At 35.6% G+C, this 20,384-nt stretch overlaps 1 protein-coding gene and 1 pseudogene across 2 annotated transcripts; both read left to right on the forward strand.

Annotated features, from left to right (window-relative positions):
* Positions 1-231: 231 nt before the first annotated feature.
* On the forward strand, positions 232-7,176 carry LOC147559091 (uncharacterized). The gene is made up of 12 exons (XM_086660878.1): positions 232-284; positions 401-451; positions 530-700; positions 1,653-1,784; positions 2,156-2,295; positions 2,920-3,006; positions 4,576-4,698; positions 5,051-5,203; positions 5,466-5,567; positions 6,209-6,379; positions 6,467-6,546; positions 6,761-7,176. The coding sequence occupies exons 1-12, from the start codon at positions 263-265 to the stop codon at positions 6,801-6,803; spliced, it is 1,275 nt and encodes a 424-aa protein (XP_086517004.1). The 5' UTR covers positions 232-262; the 3' UTR covers positions 6,804-7,176.
* Positions 7,177-10,841: 3,665 nt separating this feature from the next.
* Positions 10,842-11,974, forward strand: LOC147559092 (PRA1 family protein F2 pseudogene; annotated as a pseudogene). Its single transcript, XR_015234491.1, has one exon. The product of XR_015234491.1 is annotated as a PRA1 family protein F2 pseudogene (transcript).
* The last annotated feature ends 8,410 nt before the right edge of the window (positions 11,975-20,384 follow it).

Raw genomic sequence — 20,384 nt, forward strand, 5'->3', positions numbered from 1 at the left:
TGTTGTAGCTTAAAGAGCATGGATATGAATAGTGATCTAGGTTTGCAAAAGAAAGCCAAAAAATTGCAGATGGGGGTCCAACTTTAATAACCCCACGTTATAGTAGACGTGCCTAACCGTTCGGTTAAATGTATTTTCTGCTTCCCGCCCTTTTATATCAAAATGACAAAACTAACCCTCACTACTTACTGTTATAAATTAATAAGCACTGAAATTTCAGCTTTCATTTCCTCCCAATCACCGTACTCCCAAAAAGCAAATCATGACTAAGCCTAAAACCCCAAGTCCGTACTTCTTCTCTAAACCCTAGTTTTCTTCAATCTCGTTCTTCATTTGATTTTTCTCCTCTAAGGAAGTTCTTGTTACTAATCTCTTCTTTTTCATTTTTTTGTACTTGCAGATACTGTACTTCTGAACGCTGCTCGTATCGGTGACCTCAAACAATTCAAGAGTAAGTCTCAATATGAATCCAGACTCGTTTTCTTGTGATCTTCATTTATTGATTCTTTTACCGTTTTTTGTGAATCAGAGATTGCTTCAGCGTTTGATGATGGAAAAGGATTAGGAAAAACGGTTGCTGATATTAAGGACGGAAATGGCAGAGGAGCTTTGCATTTTGCAGCTGGAGCAGGAAGATTAAATGTTTGCAAGTATTTGATTGAGGAGTTGAGATTTGACGTAGATGTAAAAGATGGAACTGGTATTTTAAGTTTTTTTTTTTTTTTTTTTGGACTTTTGTTCTTCATTTATGGTTTTAGGGTTTAGGGATTACTGTAGTACTTTCAGATGGTGTATTGTGGAATTATAGGTTTTAGTTTGGATTCTTCGATTTCCATGCCCTAGGGCCCGGACGTCTTGACTTCAACTGTAAAGAAAAAATGACTGTCTTCCATAGAAAGCTATAAAGGTGTTCTACAGTTATGGGTTTTAGTTTGCTTGCTCTGCGTTTTGTTGTCTAGGCCTTTCAGCTGTGTTAAAATTGAGATTGTAGAGTTACTTTAGAGAGTTTATTTGCTTAGGCTCGGATTTTACCCAAGATTTATGTACCATTATATTATATCATGTGAAATGGAGAGGTTTATGATGTCATGATATTAAGAATATATAACGCCGATACCTTTTTTGCATTGATCAGTGGACGAGAGTTAACCCTCTTAACACTTTCATGTACCCTTTCTCTTGCCAATTTCGACTCATTAGCAATTTATTTTCTCTTCAACATTCTCGTCTTCCAGAGTTGTAATTTCTTAAGTGCAACACGAAAGTAGCTCCACAACAAGATGTCTAGTATGTTAATTCATCTTAGTTTATTAATTTCATAATCAATTGTCGAGTTGAAACTTAACTTCAAATAGATGAGCTGTTAGTTCACATCTTCCAAATACTGAACGTATAGGCAGCTTTGTTTGGTAACATAGTATCATTTTGTATCTCTATGGTTTATGGAAGTTTATAGTTATTTCTAAACTAACGTAAATATTTCCATGGAAAAATTTATTTCATCGATAGACAATATTACATCGAAAATGAATCATAATACCTTGGCTTAAATACATCTAATCATATCTTTTAGGCTAATTACACGTAAATTTTGTATTACTAACAGTAATCTACCATACATGTATAGTTATGCCTTTCTATGTGTTTTATAGGTGAGACTCCCCTGTTGCTAGCAACTATTGACTGTCATTTGAGCATTGTAAAGTATCTTCTCGAAAAGGGGGCCAATCCTGAGATATCAGATGATTCAAATCTCACTCCTTTGCATAATGCTGCGGCAAAAGGTACATTACGCTCTTTGGTGGTCAAGCTTTCTTTTGTTGACATTCATTTGTTTTTTTGGGTCACACGGAAGTAAAATTTGTTCTTACTTCAAAACCGTAAACAACTACGCAATATCTAAGAAGTTGATTGGCAGAGTCGAGATCATTTCTGGAATTAGTAGATGCCATTATTGTGATTTTCTTTGAAATTTTAAATGTTCCTGGTAACACATTATCCATTTTTCTTTGGCAATACACCTTCTATTTAACAGGACTGACCTATCATGCTTCTCTATCTCTCTAGGACACTATCTTAGACTACATGTTTATCCAATAAGTAATCTAAATATATGTCTTCTTCGCTTACAGTTTGATGTGACGTTTTTTTACAGGACATATAGAAGTAATTATTTTACTACTTTCAAAAGGTGTTCATGTAGATGCTTTAAATGACTTCGGCACACCCTTACACTATGCTGCTACTGCTGGTCAACATGGTGCCGTTAAAGTTTTACTGGACCTCAGTGCAAATGTAAGTCTGGATTAAGTTACAATTGTGTCCGTTCGTATTTCAGCGACTCAATCACAGTTGTGATTGTTATACCTTAATTTTGTGGCTTAGTTTCATTCCTCTTCTTTTCTCCCCTAACGTGCTTTTACTCCCTGAATTTTCTGCTATGTTATATTTTGTTGGTAATTGGTATCTCTCTGTTTTTGTGAAGTTAATCAATTTGCTATAACTATAAGTAAATAATCTTTTTTTATCATCTATTTGTTAGTTTCATTCATAGAATGATGATTAAAGTTAGGATATACAAGTGGTTTCAATCATAGATTGATGATTTCTTATTTTGTCATTCTTTCCATTTAGCTATAACTTGAGATCTACACAAGGACAGAACATTTACATCCCTTGGTATTCATGTATAATAATCTTTGTTAAACGGAGGTAGGCCCGTTGGAAGTTGTTTTTGTTTTCACATAACTAGATTATCTTACTCTGTATGACGATTTAGTGCTTGCAGTTTGCAGCTTTTGGCACGGTGGGTTTGCTAAATTATACAAGAATACACTTCATCTCAACTTCGACTTGTTTCACAATGTTTTTTGCTCGGAGATTTATTCACTAAATTCTGCCTCTCTTTGTCCGGTGCAGCCCAATTTAATTTTTCATCATACATTTACACCACTTCAGGCATCTATCCGTTCTAAATCGAGGCAATGTGTAGAGCTTTTACTTCAGGTACAAAACTTCCCCTGTTTTGTTGTTGGTGACCTACATTTTGTTAGTCTTACTTTCTCACTGTAAGTTATTTTGAAGCACCATCCGAAGTCAGCAACATTGGCTTTCCTGAAACCCACATTACCGAAATTGCATTGAGATCAGATGGTTTGGGGCTGCCTGACATTCTTGGAGACATTGACACTGAACTTGTGGCTCATTTTCCAAAGCCCAAACCACTCAAATCTTTGCTCTACAGCTACTTCCTATTTCATTACTAAGTGAAAACCAGTACTCTGTCATTGGATATCTATGTCTTAACGGGGTTCAGTTTCATGTTTTTTCAAGTTAATACTTCCACGATTACGAGGACACATTTTCTTGCCGTATATTGCTTCACAAGTTCCCCATTCAAAATGAACTGACCAGGATACATAATGCTAGTACACTATTTGCCAATGTATTCAGCCAACAACTTGGATAAGTTATCAACTATGATGTTTCTCCTCTATGTCTTTGATGGTGAACTTAAAATAACTTTATGGCGTTTGGATGAAAGAATCATGAGTCCTTCAGTTCACGATTCCACAGATTCATCAGTCCAAATGATTTTTTTTTTTGGTAAACAGTAAGAATCCTAAGATTCATTATTATTTGATTTTTTTTTTTATGAAAAAACGTTTTTTGAAGATACGCTTTTTTTTTCAATAATTTTTCTTCTCTTTTCAAACCGTTTTTTTTTTTTTCGATATCCATTTTTTCAAAGAACCGTTTTTTCTTAGAAATCGTATTTCCAGTTTTTTCGGGAAAAAATGTTTTAGAAAAAATGAAATGGATGTTGAAACAGAACGGAACTATGAAAATAACAGTTTTCGGAAAATACGGATCTTCAAAAAAGTGAGTTTTGAAAAGAACGAGTTTTGAAAAAAAACACCAATTTTGACAAAAATTGATTTTTGAGAGAAATTTTTTCTCAAAAAACAGATTTTGAAAAAAGTGAGTTTTGAAAAGAACGGGTTTTGAAAAAACAACACAAATTTTGAAAAAAACTGTTTCTGAAAAATTGTAATTTGAGGGGAAAAAATGTGTTTTCAATGAAATTTTTAGTAGGTTCATTTTAAGTTTGAAATTTGGGTGATGATCCAAAATCCTAGCAAACCGTACGGAGTTGGGTGAGATTTTGGTCCATTGCAAATTTAGGACTTGGGAATCCTGAAGATTCAAGAGTCTTGGAAATTTTGGTTTCGCGAAACAGACCAAGGAATCATGATTCCTACCAAATCCCATTTTTTTTTTTGTAGGAATCATACTTTGGAATCCTACATCCAAACACACCATTAGTTCTTAATAGAAGTCAAATACCATAGTCCATAGATATTAATGTGTTTTCTCCATTGACATGATATTGAAGGTGTCTTTAATCTTAATTTCTCAACTTCGTTGAAAGGACTTTTAATCCTTGGATAGTGTATAGCTGAATAAAGGTTAATGTACTTATGTACAATTCTTTATATACCTCTCCGCACTCTTCGCTGCATTGCCTCTATAACATGTAAGAAATTCTTTTTTGTTCTTTTGCCATGTACTCAGGAAGGTGCTGACCCAAATGCTGGACCATTGGGGATAACACCTCTTATACTTGCTGTCGAACAATTTCCAGAAATCGTCAGATCTTTAATCAAAGCTGGTGCTGATCCAAATGTGACAAATATTGTAAGCTTATCCACAGTAGCTCTTTGACCACATTTTTTTTTTAATTTGTGAAGTTTCTATTAAGAACTCTTCTATCGTACAACACTGCGGGAGTTTTAAGAGCCATCCTACACCTCTCTACTGTCCCAACAAGGAGATGATCCAATTGTAGGACTTTTGATGATAGGATCTCCTCGTTATGTAACTTATCCACGTCGGAAAATAGACAAAAATTGTGAATTTTGCTCTTTTGTTTTTATGTTATTTCCTTTAAATACTGATACTTTTGAAGTTGACACCATTTATAAGACAACTCGTTCAAGAAGATACTTTTTTTCTTATCGCGCTTACGAAACTCAATTTCTTACTCCAGCATGGGCTAAAGCCAGTAGAAATTGCTGCTGTTCATGGTAAACGTCAAGCAGTTGAGGTTCTCCTCCCGGTGACTTCTCGGATTCCATCATATGTGGACTGGAGTGTTGATGGCGTAATAAGGCGTGTAAATTCTAAAGAATTTGAAGAAAAGGTATCTAAATGTTACTTATTTTTATGTGTCAAAGATTATTTTTACAATATTGACAAGGTAATTGAGCTATGATTTGAAATGTGAAAAAGAAAAAGTACATGTTTCTTTAGGCAACTTTATATCTATATTCTATAGTGTTATGTCTAGTTGAGGTTATGTACCACTATAGACTATTGAACTTTAAGCGCAACTTGAACTTTCATACGTTGGAGGTAATCTATTGTACGAATTGTTATTCAATAAAGTTCTACATTTGACATAGATGAACCGGAAGGGAAAGGAGACGTTCCTTGAAGCAAAATCAAGGGGCACAGATGCATTGAAGAAAAAGCTGTATTGGCAGGCAGCATTATGGTACTCAGAGGTAGTTACTGTCTTAATGCTCTATGGTTGTGCATGTAAGACCTATATCACCAAATATGTACCTAAATAATAGCGAAAGACAAAATGTCTATTTCAGTTCATAATTTTAAAACAAGGTTCAAGGTTGAGAAACATTTAAAACTTGATCCTATTTTGCCATGCAGTAGTTTAAGCTACCCTTTGTGAATCTTGGGCGTTTCTACATCGTTTTCTTTGATCCTTTCTTGCTAACTGAATCAGTGTTTGAAATCCAATGTTTGGGGTAGTATATCCTTGTTCCTATTTTTCATGCATAGGCTTCCTTAGTGATATATGGGTAAATCATCCATATATTGTGATATTATATTTCGACTACCCATTGTTGTGTGGACTATTGTCATATGCCCCATTGTTTGAGCCCAACAAGTGACAAAGAGCATGTGCCACTATTAGACCTAGCTCTGATTGCATATAAGTTTGTGGACTTCCAGCGCAACCAATTGACGATCAGTGGAGAGGCTGAGGTATTACATTCGTACCTTACCTTCTCCTTGTTGGGCTATTCACACTTATCATCATTCTTGTCGAAGACCAGAAATCCTATTTTCTGGGATATTGCTTGTTTTTTGCCTGTTCATGTTTAGCTTTTATAATGGGATGCAGGCCAACAATATGGATCCAAGCGATGCAGCTATACTGTCCAATAGGAGCATGTGTTATGCCCATATGGGAAAAGGAGATCTTGCTTTAGACGATGCTAAGGAATGCATACTGAGGAGGCCCGACTGGCCTAAGGGTTACTACCGAGCTGGTGTAGCTCTCAATATACTGAAAGTTCGTCTCTTCGTTTTGCCCTTTTCCTTTTCATCCTTCTTAGATGAGAAATCATTTTTATTTTCTTTTGTTGCATTTATATCACAGAAGTATGATGAAGCAGCAGAAGCTTTCTTTGGAGGTCTGAAGCTTGACCCTGGAAACAAAGAGATCGAAGATGCATTCAGGTTCACTTTTATCTTTTATTATTACTTCTATACGATCTGTCCATTATTTCTCCATCGAATCTGGAAGGTTCAAATTACTTAATTGAGTTAAACAATTAACACTAGCAAATCATATTTTTTAAAATGCAAAAAAAGAAAAATCATATACATGTATATTTATGCATATGCTCTAGTAACATGTTTTATTATTTGACTTGTTTCTTTATGCTGACAGGGAAGCTTCGGAGGCTCGACTGAGCTCTATAAATGTGAAATGAATGTTATATCGGGCAGATGAGGCGAGAATTATCATAGGGCCATGATTTCACGTGCGGCGTGCCAACATGTACCCACTCTTCTTGTGTGAACTTTTTGGTGTTCTGATAGCACTTTACGTGACCAACTTATGGCATTATAACTCGAAAAATGCCTTTATGTTGGTTTACTTTTTTGTTAGTTACTCGGGGAGTACAATTTTGGCGAGTGACTCTGTACAGGCAAGCTGTTTGAGCTCCCTTGAATTTGTGTTTGTTGACCACTACGTACCACCAATATAGTATATACTTGAACTTCTTACATATTTCGTGGGCCTCACAATCAAAACAAACCATAACCTAATGGGAAATTATAAATACACTCACCATTTTTGTTATATACACTTACATCTGAAGTGTTCTTTGTCCAAGATGTGAGTGTGGCAGGTAAAATTTGGTAAGTGTATAAGTGCCACCGAGTTAGTTAGACGCTCTGTTGCCTATAGGCACATTTCACTCCCACCTCAGTGTAGATCAGGCTGGCATGGCCTGGGTAGAAGCTGGGTCTAGACTGGATGGGGGGGGGGGGGGGGGGGGGAGTTTATGTGAAGTAATATTTTATGGGCCATAATCTAGACATTTTATGCATGCTAGACTACTTCGCAAATTTGTCCACTTCAACATTAACGGAACGATTTATATATAGTTAAACTTTACATTAAGAAAAGTACTCATTAAACTCTTAATATTTTACGATACATTTATTGTTGTCCAGTGTGAGTGAAATTTTCTTCCGGTATCTCTGATTCATCGTGGTTATAACATTCTTTGAGTCTCTACAGAAAAACACGTTTTGTTTTTTATTTGCAATGATCCATTTAAGTGTCCACAAAAGTGTTGGTCCTTCATCTATTGACCGACATCGGTCTGGCTTTGATTCTTTAGCGACCTGGATGAAAGAAGCACCAAATTTTAACATATATGACACATGATGTGCAGCTAGGTTTGTATTCTTGTTTGGGTTATCTCTAGATCTTTTTCTTGATCATTTGTCTTTCCTCCCAACAAAACCAAAGTGTGGTCACAAATTTTGATGTGAGAGAGATATCAATTTTGTTTAAAACTGAAAAAGTTTATTGAATTATGGATTATTAAACTGAATGGAAGTAGTTGATTAAACAACAAAAACGGCAGTAATTGGCACCTAGTAAATAATGGAACAGAAATCTAATGAACTTAGAAAGAGACCAAAAGAACCCATGAAAATGTATATCCCAAACAAGATAATTGACAGCTCAAACCACCGGATCTAGATGGGTATCTTCAATTTTCTTTAGATTGGGACTTTAAAGGAGTAGGACCATCTGCTTTTTCTACTTGATTTTACATTATTAGAGAAAGTACAAATTTTTTTTTTCGATGAGATGAGAAATACAATTGTTGGACTCATTTGTATTAGTCCTGCTGTTAAGATACACTTTGTTTGATGGTCAACCATTAATTGATTAATCATTTAAAATTAGCACCGAATCGTGGGTCTGATTTTAGTCTCAAAGTTTTATATTTTTCATTTATTGATCACTTAAATAATCTACTTCCTTCCAACATGGAGTTGCCTACCAGTTTTAATAGAAAATACTTTTAGAGCTTTGGTCACTATTTATGTGATGTCCCAAACCTTATCTATCAACGAGTAGTTGTCTTCGGATTTGATACTGCTTGTGACGTCTTAAGCCTTACCAATATTATGCATTTATGCTCGTTTTTGGCACTTCATATAGATACGAGATTTTGTTTTTGACGAAGGTTCCACGAACCCACTTAAAAAATCTTGCCGCTTACAAACTTAGGCATACACTTATAGCACACTGAACACTCCCCCAAGGGACGTGAGACTATTTATGGTTAGGTCTAGTACTCTTTTGGAGTCTTTTCCCTCTTTATTTGTGTGAGAAATATTGGTTGATGTGATGATTATGAATATATTAAAATTGTGTAGGCACGTCTCTTGTGATCTATTATGATGATCTCACTCTTGTGACTTGCGAGAGTATCTTGTGACTTGCGAGAGTATCTTGTGACTTGCGAGTATATTAATGGGTCAAGTAAATGGAGATAATCAACACGTTGGGATGTGCTTAGCACATTCGTACACTACAAAAGAAATAATATTTAATTTTTCATTTCTACATGAACCAGAGACAAAGCTAGGTATTCAGCAGAATCACATTTTGGTTTCGAGAAATTGACCGAAAATTTTTAAAAAGAAATTGGTGCTGCAAATTTTTTTTTTTTTTTGCCAAAAATCGAATCTACGAATATAGGAGTTGGATGAAATTTTGAACGTTAGTGTAAAATAACGTTCTGCACAATCATTGTGGCTATCGTTACAATTGGTCCGATTTGGGGGACAAATTGGATCATTTAGGCCTTTAAAATCGACTTTTAATAGTTCTTTTATCATTTTTGTAAGTTTTTTTTTAGGTTCTTAGCTAGTTTTCTATTTTCCATCTTTTTGTTAAGTTTAGGTTTATGAAATTCTAATGCTATATAAAGAGGATCCGGTAGTTTTTAATTCTTCCAATTTATCTATAAAGTTTAGATATTTTACCCTATTTAGGTTTTATCGAGTTCTAAGTTTTGGACATAAATCTAATTTCTGTTTGAATTTTTAGCAGCGTCACATTCTCTCATTCAAATGTTATTCCAGATACCTAATAGATCATTACTCCTAGCAAATGCAATTTGCTCATGCAACTAATGCATACTTCAAAAGTAGAACTTCTGAATATTGAGCAAAAGTGTTGGTTTTTCTAGTCATTTTTCTATAAACCTACTGAGAAAGAAATATTCTGAGTTGTTTTATCTGGTTGGCGATCTTATTGACTTTTACTTTAGGGCACGAAAAAAAATACTTTGCAAACGTAATTCCAAAACCAAAAAGGCTCTTGATTTGGAAACTATAGCAAAACTTTCATCTATAAACGAGCAAAAGAAACGAAAGAACTTTGTTGGAGCGAGCACAAGGGACCTGCATTAGCTGTTCATACTCTGCAAATGTCCATGTGCCAAAAGTTGAATCAACACTTTCTTCTTTAACAACTCTATTATTCAGGGCGTACTCGTACCCATTTATTAAAAATTCTAATCAATTGCATTGATGAATAATAGGCTAATAGCTAATGTTGGCTCGAGGCACATATTGTTGTTAAACTGACTTGTGGTAATCTTTCTAATACAACTACATTCCATTGTTATGAATGTTTTTATGTGTTCTTTATTGTATGTGTCTGATTCAAATAGCCCCCATCCTAGGTAGGAATTCTCAACTTAATGGTACTTAGAAAGAACGAGTGGGAAGACAAAAAAAGTTGATACTTTGCCTAAGTTAACTATTCACACGGCTCGAAAACTACAAGCCAGACACTAAAAATGACATTCTGAAATATGATTAGAGTCAATTTAGACATCGATTTAGGTTCCAGATCACTATCTATAGGATTAAAGGAATAATTATTACAATTAAGTAAAGGTAGTGGCTCTTTCAACAACAAAAAATGGATAAAAATAAAAGGTTGGGGCTTGTCGCGGCTACGGGGCATCCAAGATTTCTCCATAACAAAAAAAGTTTGCTTAATTAAGATTGACTCAGAGGCACCCTTATTTTTAGTTAAAAAACAAATTTGATTGAAATTTACCTTTTTATCTTGGCCTCATCTCCACCACCACCACCACCACCACAACTTCCGACCACCATCGCCATTTCTGATATGGACCATTTGGTGATGGATACCTATTTTGGTGGAACTCTGCGATTTTTCTGATGTTCTATGATTTATAATTATGTATCGTGTAGTATAGTATCTTGGAATCAAATCGATAACTTAGTCTGAGTAATGGAGTGAACACAAAGTTTTTGGTTTCGGATTGGACCGGCCCAAGAAGCTTAAACCGACTCGACCGTTTTCCACCCCTAATTTTAATAGAACAGACTCGTAACAGTCAACCGTTGATCTTCATCGAAATAACAAGGAAGAGAGAGAGAGGTTCAGACTTGGAAAACTACATTTTCTTCTACCAAGAAAGAAAGAGAGAGAGAGAAAGAAGATCAACACGGATTCATTAAAACTGAAAATTAGGGTTTTCATTACTACATCCTCCTTCTTCAACCCCTAGTACTCTCAAGATTAACCTTTCTTTACAATGTCGGCAGCCCCCCAATCTGGTTATTATGGTTCGATTCCAGTATCAACACCTTCAAGTTCAACATCAGGAATCGAATTCATATCAAGAGCAAAAGAAAGAGGTAAATCATTAATCGCAACTCGTCGTCCATGGAAAGAACTTTCAGATCCATCTTCTTTTGATCGACCTTTAAGTTTTGGTGAAGCAATAATCCGTATGAAAAGAAATATCAGTTATTTCCGTGTTAATTACGCCATGATTATGTTAATTATACTTTTCTTGAGTCTTTTATGGCATCCGATTTCAATGATTGTCTTTCTGATAGTATTCGTTGGTTGGTTGTTTCTTTATTTCTTTCGTGACGAACCATTAGTTATATTCAATCGGACTTTCGATGATCGTGTTATTCTGGTTGTGTTGAGTATAGTCACGATTGTTGCCCTAATTTTTACTCATGTTTGGTTGAATGTTCTTGTTTCAATCATCATTGGACTTGTATTTGTTGGTTTACATTCGGCTTTTAGGGTTACAGATGATCTATTTCTAGATGAAGATGAAGTTGCTGATGGTGGATTACTTTCTGTTGTTGGTGGTACATCAAGAACTACTACTTATGGTCATGTTTGATTTCGATTCGGAGTTCGATTTCGATCTAAAGTTCTTCTGATTTCAAAGAAAAAGAGCTCAATTTGAAGGTACTTCAATTACTACTGCTTCATTGATTGATTTAGAAACTGGGGTTTTCCTCTTTGTTTATGATTCGAGTGTTCGATTATTTCTGTTTTGAATCTAACTTTTGTTTATCTAGATTGGGTTTTTTTTTGTATGATTTGTTTGTTTTGATTTTGCCTGTAAATCTTTGTATTGTTATTGTAAGATTAAAATGGTGAGCTTTAAACTGACTTCCATTGTCAGAGAAATGAGAGTTGAAGCTCAAGTAAGTCAATGATCAAAACTATTTTCGTTTCCGTTTAAGATTTATATGATTATAATCCAATTTGATTGTGAAAGTATGTGTTGAATTCTCTATTACATATCCTTATGGTGATTCGTGGTATATAATCATATATGATAATTTGCCGTTTATCGACATTATAAGAGGTAAAAGAAGGCCGTTTGCGATGCTTCGAAAATATCTGATGATATTCACATCCTTCAAAGTCTTATTAATGATTATCTGGACGAAAAAACCCATGAATTTTACCATTGATTACCACTAAGATGAGATGTGATTAGCTTATTTCTCAATAACATAGGACAGGGGCCAAATGTCTTTGTATGTTGGACTGGGGTTACAAACAGCATCCTGGAATTTGGTTGGTTAGTTTGCAATTTTTTCTCTTCGGGAGTCCGTAATTAAATAATCTATAGAAAAAATTTAGTTTTTGCAGGCACTGTTTAGTTTACGCTGGAACAGGTTAGTCTCCGACGGAACTGGTTAGTCTCCGGCGGAACTGGTTAGCGTCCGACGGAACTATTCTGTTTCTGTAGGAACTCTGCAACTTCTTCAAGAATATTATGGTTTCTTGGAAGTTGAATTTTGTTGTTCGTCAAGGTTTTTTTTGATGAGAAATATATATTAAAAGCAAACCGACAAAGTCTAACAATGTCAAACTAACTGGAAGCGAAAACAAAAGAAGGCTCGACATTCCACACTCTTTTCTGACAATTAATTCTACCCCATTTAGCTAGTGCATCGGCTTTAGTGATGATTTCTCCGGGGGCATGAGTGAATATGATCTCTGTGAACTGATTCTTGAGTTCTAGCGACTTATCTATGATCTGCTTGGATTGCCAGTGTAAACCTTCCTTCTGGTTATTGATGTAATTGATGATAGTTAGATTATCACTTTCGATTTAAATATGTTGGAATTGTAGTTGACTTGCCCATACTATGCCGTGGTGGATGGCCATACTTTCACATTCTTCTGAATTTTGTCCTCTCACGGTATCTGCGACAGCTATTATAGATTTTGCTTCTTCGTCATGAATAATGAACCCTATTTCAGCTGGTTCTGTCAATTGTGTGAACGATGCGTCTACATTGATTTTAAGAAATGGTGTCGATGGAGGGTTCCATTGTTGTTTCCTTGGTTCTTTCCTGCATTTCTTTGTTAGTAATGATTCAACTGTAAGTGGTGTGGTGGACGTATTGTTGATTCGGCGGATCATCTGTAATGAGGTTTGTTTAGATTCGGTAAAGCAGCTCTCGCATCTCGCTTTCAATATGAACCATAAAATTTTTTGTATATAAATTCGTGGTTTCCTCATCCAGTGGTTTCCAATGCTGAACCCATTGTTTAACCGTCGTCAATCGTTCTGTTCTGACCTGAAAATGAAACCATATTGCCCCGGCATAGTTACAGTGTAACATCACATGGTCTATTGTTTCGATAGCATCACAGTTAGTACAGGTGTTAATGTTACCAATATACCTGCCAACTTTGTCCCTTATTGGTAGACTGTTGGTACAGCATTTCTATAGAAATAGTTTTATCCTTGGGATCGTGTTCATGTTCCATATGAAGAACCAGTTCGTCGTATCATTCATAATATTATAATTCTCATTTCTCAAATAATTATACATAGATTTTAAGGAAAACTTACCTGATTTCGTGAGCGCCCATTTAGCCGTATCTTCCTTTTCATTATGCAAATTAATACTAAGGATAGCATTGCAAATATCATGATCAAAACAATTGTTAAGCATTTCAGTGTTCCAATTGTTGTTAGTAATTAACTGGACGACCCATTCAAGGCTAGAGTTATGCTGATTGTTAATGGGAGGGGGTGGTTCGGGATCCAGAAATCATGCCAGATACTAATCTTAGTACCTTTAGTGATGTCCCAGAAGACTAATCTATCCATTTGACTGAATTGTTCACTGATAGCTTTCCAGAGCCAAGAATGATTAGCCTTAGGGGGGGTTTAGTAGATTTGCGAAAGTACTTAGCTTTGAAGACTTGGACCCAGATGGATTGGGGGTTGTTGAGAAGCCGCCATTTGTAAGCCACGCAAATTTGACGGGCTAGGTCCTCGTCTTCCGCTTCTGGACAATCAAGACCCAGATGGATTGGGGGTTGTTGAGAAGCCGCCAGTTCAGTTTGATGAGGAAGGCTTGATTGCCCAGAAGCGGAAGACGAAGACCTAATCCGTCAAATTTGCGTGGCTTACAAATGGCGGCCCAGTTGATGGTGTGAAAGCTTTTGGCTTTTCCCTTCCAGAAAGTCTTTTGTATGGACTCGATGCTGTTTCATATGCCTTTGGGAATGGCAAAACACTGCATTTGTTATAGGGGAACGACCGCTACAATCGTAGAGATAACAATTGAGCGACCAGCTTGAGAGAGAAAATTGGTTTGCCACTTAAAAAATTTGTTCTTAATTTGGATGAGAAGGGAGTTAAAAGCTTGTTTTTTGTTTTTATCGATTGATCCAGAGGGGAGAGAAGCCCATAAGGGTGTTATAGCTGGAAGAGTGCTTAAAGAGTATGTTAAATCGTATTATCGTAAATCTTGTTATTTTTAAACACCTAAACTTTCACCTTTTCTTGTTTGTTGAGGATTCACCTTCTTCATTGACTTTTCCGTTGTGTCTTAAAAGAAAAAGAATTAGTCTTTAACTCATACTTGAGTACCATAACCCAACAATGAAAACAAGGTGTATCCCTTTCACTGAAGTTATGTATTCCTGAAAACAAGTATAAGTTTATTTCATTTCAAAATATCTTTTTCATAAGTTTCATAATTTTATTAGATTAAGATGTTCGTTCAAACATGTATCTCCTTATTGTCTCTGTGCCTATTGTCTGTGCGCCATTGTCTGTTCGCAACTAAACAACCACGTCAGCGAAGGAAAGAAGGCCGTGTTAAGTTCAACTCCAATGACAATGTCCGCAAAGCAAACGCACATGGTGATGCACTGATGCCGTGGGGAGTGGAAATGCCAAGGGGAGTGGCAATGCCAAGGGGAGTGCGGTTAACGATGAGAGTTAAGACGATACAAGCATGACGAGAATGATGATGACACAAGAACACAATGATAACGAAAAAAGTTTCAATGATGATGACAACAGAACACAATGATAACGAAAACAGAAACTTTTTCCTTTTTTTGCCCATATATTTTGCTCGTAGTTTGAGAAGCTCCTTCGACGGAAGTATCTGTGCCCTTCACTATTTCTGTGAATATGTTGTTGACAACAGGCGCTGTATCGTCGTGCCTTTGTATGACATATATTTTTTTGGGTGGCCGCCACATCTAGGAGTAGCGAAGTTAGTGCTTGATCCCACTTGTCTGAGTATAATCTTTAGAATATTTTCTTATTTTATTGTGCTTTCATATTCCATTAAGGGTCTGTTTGTTACATTGTGAAAACATTTAGATTGGAAAACTAAGTATTTCTGAGAAATTTTAAGTGTTTGGTTGAAATGCAAGGAACTAGGGAGTGCCTTTAAAAGATTACAAAATGTCAGTCTTTTCAGGGCGCCTTTAGATGACGTAGTGATTCAAAGTACGTCATTCAAATACTGCGAGAGAATATTGAAGTAGTGATGAACGATGAGTAGTGAAACAAGATCGTCGAGCTATAATTCGGATATACTTGACTGCCAATGTTAGGGTTTCCACATGGCAGAAAGAAAGAGGAAGGATGCCTTTTCTGGGTGAAACGGGTCCGATTGGACCGGTTTTTGACATACTTAGAACGAGTACCTATAATGCTGGTCGGACTCTTATATGTAAAAAAAATTCAACTAAAAGTCCGTACAAAATAAAATAGACCAACCATTTAGAAACACGTCTTTCGATCCGTTTTTTCTGTTTAAACATAATTTAAACTTTATTTAACTAAATATGAACAATCAAAAGGTTATTTTGAGGCTAATATTGTGCGCAAAAGATCAAATAAATATGATCTAACGGCAACAATATGTGCATAGAAAATCTTCCATGAAATATATTTGGTTGATGAAATAAGAGTATTTATTTACCATTTATGTGGTGAAAATGACATTTTTACCCTTAATATAGTTTTGTGAAATGGTTTACCCTTATGTAGTTAACGTGACATTTTATCCTTATGTTGCTGAAATTATTCTTACCCAATAATTCTGACTTTGAAAGTTCTTAAAAAAATGTTCTAAACAATAATGCTGATTCTTAAAGTTATTAAAAAGAGCTCTAACAATAACGATAAACTTCAAAGATCTAAGAACTTTAAAGATCTAATAAATAGTCTGGACGAATAACCCCCGCTCAGCGGAATGCATGCCTTAGTGAAGGGTCTACCTAGTATAGGAAATCACGTGGATGATGAAGGAGAAAAGATTTCCACTTTTCCTATCTTCTCGTATTTACATAAGAGTTAGATAGAGAGAGACAAAGAGAGAGTGAGTGCGTGAAAGAGAATTGTGGTGTGTGGTGAAGATAAAGAGAAGATGAAGAAGAGGAGTAAACTAACTACTAATATTTAAAGTTTAACTCTTAAATAACATAATTTTTGTTTTAATCTCAGCCATTAATTTGGACGACTTAGATTTAAAGCAGACCCTTTAAAGTTTTAAAAAAAGCTGTGGATCCTCAAAGTTATAATAAAAAGATTGTGGAACTTAACGATCTAAGACTTTAATGTTCCAGGTTTTTATAAGTTTCAAAATTTCTGAACCTTTAAAGTTTTAAACATTTATGTGCTAGAACTATTAAAAGTTTTGAGATCTTTGGGGGTCCAGAACTTTGAAGATTTAATAAACAAGTCTTAGCAAATAACATGCCCTAATGTTTGATCCAAGACCGTGTAGTGTGGGTGCGGGCCGTGTGGTGGGGGGTGTGACCTATTGATGGGCCTAAAAGATGTCCCTAAAAGGTCGATCCGCAAGTGCACGGTGGTCATTTTTCAAATGATTTTTGTTTTGGTGATGAAATAAAATATTAAAACAAATTATGAAGATGAACTCAAATGGGGAGAAAGCCTAGGGTGTAGAATACGTTCTAATCATGCATAAACATCGACTTAAATTTCATATCTTTTATGAATCAAAATATTAAGTTCTTATCAACTCTAACTATTACCTATCAACTAGCAAGTATCCACCATTAAAGAACATAGCCTAAACATGGTGGATCAAGCTTCAACAAGCATAAGTAATGAGACAAGTCAGGATTCAATAATCGACTAACAACTAAGAAGTATTAATCATTAAAGGTGTCATTCTAAATATGATAAATCAACTCAAGAGTATTAATCGATGAAGAAATCATGAACAAAGTCTAAAAGAAATCAATACATGAAACACTTAATCTATCAAAATAATCGTCTAAGAAATATGCATAATCAGAACTTCATCATAACCCTAAATTGAGAAGATTAGTTACTCATGATTATCACATACATTATAGAGGAGAAATTCATTACACAAAATCAACTATGATGTCTCTTTTGATAAAAACTCTTTAACCTCAGCTTTGGCTATTGTTATCTCTGACTCAACAGGGCATCAAGTCACAAGAGACTCTACCCTCACCACCTCCAGATCAGTAGATGAAGGGGAGGGTAAAGCTGCACTCTATGGAGTTTTTTGGGCAAAAATGCATGGAATCAAAAGAATACAACTTGAAGGAGACTCTATCAATATCAACAATATTTTGAATGGAATCCGCAACTCCACCCGCTGGACAGCTAAGCATGTTGTTAAGGAGATTAAACAGCAAATCTCCACTTTTGATAGCATCAAATTTTTGTATGTAAATAGGAAACACAACAGCTTAGCAAACTCTCTTGCCATTAACACTAGGAAAAAGGGTATTACTTACTCTACTTGTAAGTTGTAACTGTTGCTTATCTCATCATGACATCATTGTAACTAACTCTTTCAATCAATAGACGTTATGTTTGTCTTAAAAAAAAGGAGGTGTGCCAAGCCCTAAAGAAGTTGCTCCATGTTCCCTGTCCAAGATGATTATGATGAAGGCAACAAGATTATGATAAGGGATGATGAAAGATGGTGTTGATGAAGATTACTCTCACAAAATATTCAACCAAAACCCAATGAACATCACTCCAAAATTCTCCTCTCAGCCTCTCTACAATTCTCTCTTTCACTAAACATTTTGTGTAATTTGAAAGGAAAGGAGAAGAACAGTAAGTAGTAGCAACAATTCTCTCTCTGTATATATAATGATTCTCTCTGTTTTTCTCACTTCTCTCTCTCTCTCTACAATATGATTTCTAAGAAAACAGTAAGAAAAGGGAGAATAAAACTTTTATCTCTCACTACAATATGGATATGTTCTTCTCTCTCTCTACAAATATAATTCTTGAAGCTCAGAGAAGAGGAGAACAAAGCTTAATTGATGGTTTCAGTTCCCCCCAAAGAGAAGATATTTCCTGCTCTGTTCTCCCTCTGTTTTTTTTATAATGAAAGAATAAGAAGAATAACATCTTTGTCTAAAACTTTGCTAGGATTTTGCTAGGATTTTGGATTAATGAACCTAAATTTCAAACTTAAAATCAACAAAAAAATATTTCCTTTTACAAAATCATTATTTTCTTTCAAAATGATTGTTTTTTTCAAAAATTATATTTTTTCTAAAGACGTTTAAAAATACTCATATAATAATAAATCATAGGATTCTTAGTTGCCAAACAAGTCAAAAACTATTACTTGGATTCATGAATCCGTGGAATCATGAATCCCAAGGACTAATGAATCCGCGGATTCATGATTCCGCCATCCAAACACACCATCAGTCAATTCCTTGATTCAAGCTGTCTTCTTCATCCAGCCGAGACTTCCTGTCAATCGAATCCTCTTACCATCTTTGTCTAAAACTTTCTATGAGAGAATGAAAGTCGACCAACCCTTGTTCCATGAGAGGGAGAAGAAGACTAGGTTCACTTCCTCTCTTTAATATCTCTTCTCCAATCACCCTCTCTTTCTAAGGTCAGAATATCTCTCTACAAATATCCCAAATCTCCTTCTTGATTTCTCTGAGAATATTCAATCCCAACTCTCTCTCTAAATTTCCAGCTTTGACTCCACCGTTCTCTCTCTTTCTTTCCCTCACTCCTTCTCTGTTTCTAAGATTGTAGAGAGAAGAATATCTTATCTCTATCTTCAGCTAATCTCTCAATCTTCAGCAATCTTGTTAAATCAAATCAGGAAAGGAGTCTGCCCACCATTTCTTTCTCTGAAAAATATTTTGATCAGTATTCTCTCTCTCTCTAGAAAGCATCTCTGATTTCTTTCCCTATAAAATTATCTTCATTAATCACTCCTTCTGAAAACAGCAATGGAGTTTACAATATCTTCCAAAATCTAATCCAATCTTTCTCTCTATTTAGATTTCTGAAATATTCCCAGTCAGCTCTTTCGATTACTCTCTTTCCATCTCTGTAAAACCTGTTTTTAGAGAAAGAATTCTCAAGCGCTCTCTCTACTGATTTCATCAATCAACCAAATCTTGATTTCCTTCCATTTTCGAATTCTCTCTCCACAAATTTGGGGTTCAAATGTTCAATCTTCCTGAGGATTTTTTTTATTTGAATTTGTCAGCGGGTTGAAAGCCCGACCCTTTACAAAAGGAACCTAAAACGAATTAGTAAATCAATACGCATAAACTAAAAAACCAACAAAATTGACGAACGTGCAAAGAATACTAACAATGTTGAAAATCAATTATGCCTAACTCTTATAATACCACTTTTATCTTACCTTACTATCTTTTCCAGATCTGCTGGTAATAAATTCGCCCTCATTTCCACGAACCCCGTCTGAGGTTTCATTTTCGAAAGGTAGTCAGCCGCTTGATTGATTTCGCGATACACGTGGGTACTGTCACATTCTTCAAATTGCCTCCATAGTGCATGGTTTCCTCTGACCAATCGGATAACCTGCCAAGGAGGTTTCTCCCCTCATTCTTGAAAATTAACACTGCTAGAGACGAATCGGTTGCAATCTTCACTCGCCGTTTCCCGAATTTAATGGCTAGTTGTAGTCCCAATCTAATTCCTTGCAATTCGTGAGTGATAACTAATGATCTTTCTGTACTAGCCGCTGCTGCTACTATAGTATTTCCTTGTTTTTTCGCAATATAGCACCGAACCCACCCGTTGATTCGTCAAAGGACCCGTCGGTATTTATAAGGGTTTAATCAGTAGCTGGACCAGTCCACTTGCATAATGTGGCTGCCTTAAAACTCAATGGGATTGCCAAGTTCCAACTTTCGAGTATTTGTTGGGCCCCGTAAATTCCAATGGGTTTTTTTCCAAGACAACACCTTAACCTTTATATCACTGACTATAGCATTAAAGGTCTGCTGCTCTGGTTTTATCTCCCCCCGGAACACTCGATTATTTCGCTCTGTCCAAATATGGTTGAAGAACCCGTTGAAAACCAGACTTCCGATACGACCGAGTACAGAG

This window comes from Eschscholzia californica, unplaced genomic scaffold, assembly GCF_041429995.1.
Source record: "Eschscholzia californica isolate CP2 unplaced genomic scaffold, dmEscCali1.0.p SCAF_2, whole genome shotgun sequence".
Taxonomy (NCBI): Eukaryota; Viridiplantae; Streptophyta; class Magnoliopsida; order Ranunculales; family Papaveraceae; genus Eschscholzia; species Eschscholzia californica.

Coding starts and splice junctions, on each gene's coding strand:
- LOC147559091 (XM_086660878.1), top strand. CDS start 263: ATGACTAAGCCTAAAACCCCAA. Junction 452..529: donor TGACCTCAAACAATTCAAGA/GTAAGTCTCAAT, acceptor TTTGTGAATCAG/AGATTGCTTCAGCGTTTGAT. Junction 4,699..5,050: donor ATCCAAATGTGACAAATATT/GTAAGCTTATCC, acceptor TTCTTACTCCAG/CATGGGCTAAAGCCAGTAGA.